This window comes from Saccoglossus kowalevskii, chromosome 4 (genome assembly GCF_978046115.1).
Source record: "Saccoglossus kowalevskii chromosome 4, keSacKowa6.1, whole genome shotgun sequence".
NCBI classification, from domain to species: Eukaryota; Metazoa; Hemichordata; class Enteropneusta; family Harrimaniidae; genus Saccoglossus; species Saccoglossus kowalevskii.
Window position 1 is genome coordinate 31,440,578 of NC_140644.1, and position 10,309 is coordinate 31,450,886.

Consider the following 10,309-nt stretch of genomic DNA (forward strand, 5'->3'; position numbering starts at 1 on the left):
GCCATAGATGGTGCTGTGCGGGATTCATTATTTAAGGTAGAACCCTATTCATACCCAGGATTTATTTTTTTACAATAAATTGTACCCCTGGGCGATCTAAGGATATTTACTTAAAAAAGTTGGGGTCACCATCATTTTCAATAGTAGCTGGAAAGTATCCATTTTATCATACCACTTTTATGTTCAAATGACAGAAATATGCCATTTCTCAAATTGCAGGCTGAAAAAATCCAATTTTTCATTATTTTCTGTGTAATTGTTCAAAAAATGGGGACGTTTGAAAAATATTAAGACAAGTGTCTCAAAATTTCTCGCAGCAACACATGAAAGAATGCTATTTCATGGTTCCATGGAACAAAAGCTCCATGATGAACCAATGAACATTGTCATTTGATTAATGACCAACTTTCTCAAACATGTGTACATGTATCCTTCTACTTTAAATAAAGCAAGGATTTGCGCAATCTGATTAAAATCTGATGTAGTGTACGGGCTTTAATTATTGTGGCTATAATTTTATTTTTTATTACTTTTGTTATTAATGCCCTTTTATTTTATTATTTTACTTTGATTTTGATTTTGTGATTTTTTAAAATCAAAATCAAAGTAAAATAATAAAATAAAATAAAATAAAATAAAAGGGCATTAATAACAAAAGTAATAAAAATTAAAATAAGTTTATAGCCAAAATAATTAAAGCCCGTACACTACATCAGATTTTAATCAGATTGGGATTTGCGCAATAATTGCCAAGACATAGTAAGCAAACATCCTATTCTTATCTCACAATGGATTGTTTGGAGTCCTTTATTTTATATTTCTTCAAAATGTCAAAAGTTGAGTATACGTGTAGTGGTGCGCTTGAGAAAAAATCAAACATTATGTTAGCATGTGCATGAATTTTCATAAAGTTTTGAAAGGTTTGTGTCTGAGATGAAAAAGGTACAATTGATTTTGTTGCCAACAAGTTTTTAAAGGATTTGTTTCATTTAAAGTTGATTCAACAGCTATTAACAAATTTACAAGAAATTGTTGGAGAGTTGGACTTGACTACTTGTTTTGGCAGAGATATGGTTGCTGTGGAAAGAAGATTTGAATTCAGGATTACATGTAGTACTTAGTACCTATGGTGGGTGTTGCACTTTAAGGAATGCCTTCTAATTGTTTACTTATATTTATTTTATTTTATTCTATTTAAAAGCGTATTTACTGATTTTTTTTTTTACCAAATAAATCATTACACTTCAGAGTGTGTACATAACTACAGTAATTTAATCAGGTCTTATCCACCAACTTTTGCGTAGGTTGTCATCTGTTTGGAGATGTGGGTGTTAATGTGTCAATATGTGGTCTTTGTCTTTGTTGTACATGATAATCGTCTCTAAATAGATCTTTGGTATTATAATATGAAAATTACAATGCAATTCACTTGCAATGATCTGTTTTATTTTCGTATTGTCTTACCTGTTTTATTTTCGTATTGTCTTACCTGATGACCTGTGCTGGTATTGTAAATATGTACTCACTAACTTTGTGTTCCTAATAGCTTTAAATCTAAAATTCTCAAAAGGTGTAATTTTTGCATCTGGAACACCCCCAAAATAAACAAAACTCATAGTTGCTGTCGACATAGGAAGTAAAGTAAGCAAATAACACCGAATAAACGGCAAGGTAAAGACTATGTCTAATTATAGTAAATACGTACTGCGTGCGTGACTCGAACCGGCGCTCGCGTACGGCACCTAATCGCCTAGCTTCACGCCACTACACGTCTTCCCCTCGGCCACCGGGCATCCCCAAAAAAGGATGCTTAATAACCGAGCTTATTACGCGTGGACGGGTTTCACGTTCTCTGCACGTAATAAGCTCGGTTATTAAGCATCCTTTTTTGGGGATGCCCGGTGGCCGAGGGGAAGACGTGTAGTGGCGTGAAGCTAGGCGATTAGGTGCCGTACGCGAGCGCCGGTTCGAGTCACGCACGCAGTACGTATTTACTATATTAGACATAGTCTTTACCTTGCCGTTTATTCGGTGTTATTTGCTTACAAAATAAACAAAGGCTGGTTGTCGCACCGATATTATCTCTGTTCACAAAAGAACATTATCTATACTATGTTGTTAATAATCACTAACTTTTTACTTCTTACTGAGAATGCCCGATGAACACGAGGTCCATCAAAAAGACTGTTACACAAACTTCAACAAGGTGTTTAAAAAATAGCCTCTAAACAAGCATTTGGTGCATAAAAGCGTCATTTTTACCAAGTGTGTAAAAGGGTACAAGTCTACCTAACTAAGCTCATCTACGAAACGAGACCAGATTGTTATCATGTCCAAAAATTATCGGAAAAATTTGTTTCTATTTTACTTGTAGTAAAAAGCAAATTACAATTATTTGTAACAAAATGATCAATAATACAACAAGTGATATATGTTACACGTATTGATATATTGAGAAGTAAAGTAACATGATTATTTTGATAGCTGTTTTCCACAAAAATATTGGATCACAAAGTGTGATACATTCTTGTGAATGAAATATTGCCTCAGCTAAAACAATAGAAAACTGATATTATAGTTGATCATGTCATGAAATACACTACCATACTCGTGTCATCGTCATCACATTTTTGTTTAAATTTACTGTTGAACTCAAATTGAGACTGACTGCATTCACCCGTACGTTAAATTGGAGAGGGGGCCATAAAATCGTCTCATCTTACTCAACTTGAGACTCTGAAGGAACGAGATATTAGTTATTTTGATCATACGTACTTTATTTAGAACACACAAATTTCCCAAAGAGGAGTTAAAATGATTATATTACAGAAAAAAATACGGTACAATATTATAAACTTGAAAACGAAGTGGGAACTGTCAAGTATATCTTTAAATTGAGATGTAGGTGTTTTGTTATAAATATCGTCGAAAGGGTCGTGAAATTCATAAAATTTGTTGTGCATTTTTCTAATACTGGACCATTCACTGCAAGATTATCATTGGATAGTACTGTTTTTACTAACCCATTCGACAAATTCAGTTTTTGTATTTGATTAACTGTTTTTGCTATAAAAGTATAATGGATTTTCCCTTACTTTCAAAACTAATAACAAATTTGCCCATCTACCACACCGTATAGTGTAGTGTATATTTTCATGAGTCGCGTTGTCGTCATTTATCATGAATTCACAATACTGTCATTTTGAAATACTCGAGTATGGAATATATCCATTATATTGTGTAGTTGTGCCTGTGTGGAAAAAAATAATAACATTACCAAGTGTCGATGAACTTTATATTTATTTATCTACTAGAAATTATATGGCCAATTTTGTTCCCTAAAATATATTGTCGGATATTTTCAAATAGGTCTCGAACGATTTCTTTCAAATTAATTTGAAGATGATATTACCGATTCAACTCATAGAAGATTCCCGTGAAGTCAAAACAGCGAGTCTTAAAAATGAAATGTACCGGTTCAAGCATAACAATCTATATATCGTATTGTAGTACTTGCAAAAATCTAATCATAAACCGCTACCACACTGGTGTCAATTTGAATTAGGTCACATGACCGCGACGTAAGCAAAGTCTAATGTTATATTGCAGTTGTGTGTATTTTAAAAAACGTAACGATTTGAATGAGTCTTCTAGGGTGAATGTAAAAATGGAATGTACATTTTTCTCTAACTTATAATTGATTCAGTTCTTGCAATGTATCAAAAAACAAGTTAACTTTATGGTAGACAATCGAATGTATATGGCATAAATATGTGCGCTTTGAATAGTCGTCAGATTTATCGACACGATAGGTTTTACTTGCGTAGCGATTATGAGACGTAATTATTATTAACACCAATACATTGTAATGAGACGTACCACCAGCAATTCTTTTCATCGGAGAAATCCCCACAGTCATTCCTTCCATTGCATTCATATATTTTACGGATGCAGTGTCCGTCCGCGCACATAAACTCATTTTTCAAACACGCTAAAAAAGAAATGTGTCATAATTCATTAATGATTAATTAAGTGTTTTTACTTCAGTAGAAAATCTTTTATATTATATTCCAATAATACTTCCTATAAGTAGCCATATTCTAACAGATATGCATAACAAGTTTGCGAATACTATCGTTTCCGTAAACCAGAAGCCCAAATGGCGAGAGCCACGAGCCTTGAATTTACTCCCAAATATTATTTAACTCTTATTCGTTATCGCGTCCACTGTTTCAAATACCGTAGCTACATAGGCCAGGGTAACAGTGGACGCGATCACTAAAAAAAATGGAACACTGCTTGAGGGACAAAACAAGTCTTAAGGTAGCGAGACTATTATTTGTGTTGAAAATTACGATTTTCACATTTATTTATTAATTGATGAAATGCACTATACACTTTCATATGATAAAGTCAACATAACATAGAATGTCATGTAAGTTGGTTAAAATGTAGATTTTCTGAAGGGAAGCAAGGCAGCCTCAGTAGTGTTTTCCAAAATCAATAACACAGGTTTAATCTGTGTGCCTATAAGTTTCAAAGATAAACTCAAGACAAAGCAATGTTAGGATGTGTTATCAGTAGATATCTGACACACAATGAGTGTTTCCAAACATGTGAGTGGTTTGTCTCCGCTCCTGTTTGTTTCACAGATTAGTCATTTGCATATGAATGTGTCAGACACAAGGTCACACAGCCACTGAAAAAATCATTGATTTTGGTGTTTTCATATGCCGAATTTATCCAATTATAGCTATCCCATTCCTTTATTTTTTTGGTTTCCAATAGCCTTACACATTTGGATGTTCCTACACATGTTAAAGCATACCTTGATGGGAAAACAAATTGATTGTGCCGATAAACAAGCTTGAAAATCTTTGCTGTTACTTCATGGACATTTTCTAGGAGTTTATGTTTTTCAAAATACAAGGTCTTTAACAAAAAATAACGTATACTTATTGTCGTCGGATTAACACCAAATTTTCACAGCTTTGAGGTGACAGTGAGAGGAACTTGAATGTGTCCAGACAAACTATTTCATCGATTATTTACCAACGAGTTGTGGTTTGAGTTGGGGGCAATGCGACTAAAACAGTAATTGAAATTCAGCACACTATTTTTTAAAACGCGTTGCTTGCATGAAACTGACCAGACACATTCAATTTACCAGACTATTGAACAACTAGGAAAAGTGAAAAAAATACTTCTTATCGCTAGCATAAATGCGTAATTATTTTTTTTTACAGAAAAAGTAATTTTTCACCTTTGATTAAGTAATGGGTCATATAATGCAGATACGGGCATGGCAAACACACTTTTGCAAAGCTTGAAGTCTGGCGATTCTAAAAATATATACTTTCCTGGGTCTATTTGTAGTCATTTGGTCACAATTAGAAGATGAAAACAAGTAAGCAAATAATAGTCTCGCTACCTTAATTGTGTTGATATCACGAAAAATCTATTCGTAGCACTGTTCATAGTACACTTTATAATCGTTATACCGCAGGTACATCACAAAAACAAGTTTTGTCGACAACATTGGTTATATACAATACATCGATAAATGTTTTGGGCCATTGGTTATTTTATGAAATTTCGTAGTCTAAGAGTAAAAACGTCATGCAATAGTGTTCAATGAAATATTGAGACAACAACGTATAGAAGCGCAAGCCAAAGCCATTTATATTTTCAAATATAACATTTTCCAAAACAACAATGTTTCTAATAGCGGTACCGCATTTCTCCATGAATCAAATTGTAACTGTGTGAATTGTTGCGATAGGAACGGGTTTACTTGTACTTACTGCAGTATAGTTCATCTGAATTATCGGTACAATCACTGACGCCATCACAGTGATGTGACAAAGGAATGCATTCCACGGAGTTGTCGCATTGAAACAGATCAGACTCCGACGAGTTGCATGCCATGTTTGCTGTAATAAGTGCGTAAGTATTATTTACGGTAACATAAAACAATTATACGTCTTTACGCCCTCTACGCCAGGCGAAGATTTTGAAACCACTCAAATGAATAGTATCAAAATAGCTTCGTTTTTAAGTGAACACCAACACAGAATTGTTCGGTGGATATGATGTTTATGTATAAGTTACGACGTGAAGTTGAATAAATGACTTACTGCAAGCCGTTTCATCCGAGAAATCACCGCAGTCATCAACCCCGTTACATCGATGCGATGCTGACACACAACGCGAGTTATCGCACGAGAACTCTGCATGATTCGACCAAACATCGTCTTCTCCGTCTAAACAACCTGAAAGAAACGTAGTCGCCGAAAAATTATTCGTATTGGCGACAGAAAAATAGTGTATGGGAATACGATCCCTTATCGAACACAAACCATCGACCTTGCTCTACAGACATTTCGGTCTGGAAATAAAACGAGAAAAAAATTATATTTTTGGTAGAGGAAGTAATTTTTTGTGAAAATGACGTAATTTCCGGATTGCCGTGGATTTTCAAATCTGACTCATATTTAGGAATTTTTCTCCAGAAAAAGTTGACCCATATGTAGGGATTATTCATGGAAAAATGACACATTTGGGCGGCACATCAGGTATATCTTTCCATTGTGAATACCGCGCCCGTTCTAAAATGTGCAAGAATTAATTTTTTTCGCTCAAGAGGCGGTGGGTCGTCGTGGTACATTGAATGTGGCCATATCTAAGACGACAGTGGGTGTGTGCATTGTTGGGATCATCGGTGACAAGTTGCTATCTCGCAGACCACAAACCAGGACACGACTTACGTGAGCAATTATGTTCGTCTGAATAATCAACACACTGCAACACACCATCACATACATGCGACGATGGCACGCATTGACCCGCACATCGAAACGCTTCACTGTCACAATCTATAAGTGAGATAAGTAATACACGGTAAAGTCGAGTTACAATTACCGAGTATGCCAAAGCTACTCATAACATGTAATTCACCATTCTATAAAATACGCCGTTCTCATTAATCGCGTCGTTTATCAATGTACGTCAGTACTAATCGTGAGCTTTTGCTGTCATTATAGAAATTATATATTCTGAAGATTATATTGAATTGTGTCTATGTAGATTATAAAATGACACGCCCTGTATACATGGTTTTGAAGTTACGAGCGCGGAGTGATCTGATTGGTGGAGGGCGCATAGCCATGTTAGAATTATTGTAATTGTATTTATACCGTAGCAGTTCTTTTCGTCGCTATTGTTATCACAATCATCGACGCCATCACACATACAGTCACTGTGAAGACAAGTTCCATCACCACAGAAAAAATCAAACACACCACATTCTGTGAAACAAAACATGCACAAATACACATTATGCATTCATAATATTTTTAATGATGAAATGTAACATGTGACCCCCAAGTCGTGCTTTAAAAACGTGCGTCGGAGTTTCCAATCACATGGCTAGTGATTATCGCGATATGGCCAGTTGAGTCAAAACATATATAAAAGGTAGAATTTAATACGACAAGCTAGTCTCTGATCGGCATGACATTTTAACACCAGGTCTTCATTATAGTATCGTCCTAGTAATAAGGGTCGGGCGCAATAATTCCTGTTATGGCGAGTATGTTACGAGATTAGCTAACATTTTGATATTTAACCAGAATGAGAAACGTATTTTTTAGGCATTTACACTTTTAATGAAGTAGGGTTAAATACATATGCAAGGCCCAAAAGGAAGGACAGCCAATGAAATCTAATATTTAATAATTACAGCGTTTAATGACTTAAAAATAAACGTAAATTCATATATTTATACCTGTAGTGGGACAACACTGCTCGTCGGAGTGGTCAGGACAGTTATAAACTGCGTCACACTTCATAACAAGGGAAATGCATACACCGTCTTTACATTGGTACTCATCCGGTGAACACACTGAAACATACATAATATAAGATATGTATGACTCATACCCATGTATATATCAGGATGTTTGTGAAAAATGAATGGTATTAAAATATTGATTTCCATTTCACGTTAAGATGAGACCATTTTTCCATACATAGGTACGCATGGGACCTTGACCTTCTGTGGTGTTGGCCTCCGCTTTCGTTTTCTTAAACTTTTCTACAAGTATGTTTAAATTTTCGTTTTTCCTTTTCCAATATTTGTTCAAATTAAGTTTATAAATGAAAATAAACCACAGAGTATGATAATTACGAATGTTTGTGCTTTTGGTATTATTTTTAATCATTATATTATAAGAGAGAATACATTTAATCATCTCTAGATTTCTACGCCAATGTTACGTAATCGTGTTTCCACATGTTACTAGTAATTTTTAACCTTATCGCCACAAGTCACAACTAGACCGACTGTGAAAACAGTGGATTAAAACCAATGGTTTTGACAAATGTTTGTTGTAAACATAATGATCTAAATTAAAATATACATTACCAAGACCATTCACCACGTTAGATCGAGATGCATATACACCAACTGTAACAGCAAGTGATATAAATACCACCGTGCATACAGGAATTGCTATGAAAAATACTCGTCTTAGACCATCTTTTTTCTTATTTGTGTTGAGTGTACTGGTGGGTTCCATGTAGTTATCAGCCATCCTACCATATGAGACAGTCACTACGTAGCAAGAACCAGATGTTTGCTGTCTTAAGGCAAAACTGTTATTACCGTTTAGCATAATTTATTCATTTAGTTCAACCAAATGCTGTTTTTATGATTACACAATATTCATGCAGTTTTATTATGATTATTTCACCTGAAGCATATCATCTATATAAGTTATTAATAAATGGCATATGACAGTTCAAGCTCATTTTGAAATTTTAATAAATATAAATTTTGTGAAAAAAAAAATTAACTATCAGTAAGTCCGTATACTAGCAGCATTATTACCTTGGCGACCTTCGTTTTCAGAGCAAATGTACCGTCGATAGTTTGATAAAAAACAAATAAAGAAAATTGAACCATGAACGTATTATTGACTATTCGCATTGTGCATTGCATAGGATTCACATATTCAATTATTTGAAATGTTTCCCTGATTCCTATCTATATAAAATGTAAAACTCAACCACATGGAAATATTGGTGAAATAACAATCATTATAAGTTACATAATGTAGTCAACAATTATATGGAAGCAACAGCAAATTGTGATAGACCTTTTAACTTCGGAGTTTGTTTGAAATAGATTACGATTATAAGCGACAATCAGTTATAGGAATCGATCTCAATTTTGGAGATCAGAATTGGTGAGTATTCCCAGTATCTTTGAAATGAAATGAAAGATACTGGATCTTTGAAATGCTTTTGTTTTGTTTTTTGCTATTAAAGAGTAACATTTGACATCCTCAGCCTTGTTTTCCCACTGTGTGCACAGTGCTGACCCATGATTATCCCTTGCAGTTGTATGAAACTATGGCCTCTTTTTGTAGCATTGTTTAGTATCAACTGAGCCTTGCTCGGGTTTGATGCAGGATCCCCCTAAGGCACTTTGTCTGTTACAGTAGGAATTTGAATTAGACTTACTAAAATATTACTCATTTTGTGTAGCTATGCATGAAACCCTCCTATATCCTGTTAATTTATTGCTTACTTCCTACTGCTATAAGCTTGTCAAATGATATTAAAGTGTTTTTCTGGTATTGCTTGCCAAACATAGCAGTTTAGAGCTTCAGAGAACTCGTGCATCAGTTCATAGACGTCTTTCAGTATCAAAACCACAAGCTATGACATCACACTTTTGTTGTCAAATACAATAGAGTAGTGCATATTGGATGCATACCGCCAGGGACAGCCGCTGTTGGTGGCTCATGCAGATATCTTTTCAGTGTAAAAACAAAAAGTATTGTCAAATCTAGTGACCAGTTACAAACAATGAATTAAGAAAACAAAAATGTTACAAAGAGTTACAAAAATTATAACTTGATGTTCAATTTACATTTAACCAAACTTAGAGTTATCGGAAACATATTGATGTTTTTTAACTGTTGTGTTCATAACTAGAACAATTTAATCATCTCAATAAAAGTGTGAAAAGTCTTCTAATTACCACAATGGATCAACTAATGTGTGCTGTGTTTTTTGTTATCGGTAATTATTTTATATTTTTGTTTTGAAACTGTAAAGTAGTGAATGCACAAATGTTAATATTGAAAGTCGGTTTTGAAAACTGTCTCTAGAATGTGAATATATAGAATGTCACTTATTAGTGAGAGAATCTATTGAACTTCGTGTTCACCAGCTGTAATATTATTTCAATATTTACTAAGCCGTAGTTCTTACTTTCAGAAATAAATTGTACACGTTTCAG

At 34.3% G+C, this 10,309-nt stretch overlaps 1 protein-coding gene across 1 annotated transcript; it reads right to left on the minus strand.

Annotated features, from left to right (window-relative positions):
* Positions 1-3,830: 3,830 nt before the first annotated feature.
* On the minus strand, positions 3,831-8,798 carry LOC146747356 (uncharacterized). Its single transcript, XM_085498389.1, has 7 exons — positions 8,426-8,798; positions 7,787-7,903; positions 7,197-7,307; positions 6,768-6,875; positions 6,138-6,272; positions 5,805-5,933; positions 3,831-3,991 (listed from the first exon to the last, which is right to left on the minus strand). The coding sequence occupies exons 1-7, from the start codon at positions 8,673-8,675 to the stop codon at positions 3,831-3,833; spliced, it is 1,011 nt and encodes a 336-aa protein (XP_085354515.1). The 5' UTR covers positions 8,676-8,798.
* Positions 8,799-10,309: the final 1,511 nt, after the last annotated feature.

Coding starts and splice junctions, on each gene's coding strand:
- LOC146747356 (XM_085498389.1), bottom strand. CDS start 8,675: ATGCTAAACGGTAATAACAGTTTTGCCTTAAGACAGCAAACATCTGGT. Junction 7,308..7,786: donor GCAGTGTTGTCCCACTACAG/GTATAAATATAT, acceptor TTTGTTTCACAG/AATGTGGTGTGTTTGATTTT. Junction 5,934..6,137: donor CTCGGATGAAACGGCTTGCA/GTAAGTCATTTA, acceptor CACTTATTACAG/CAAACATGGCATGCAACTCG.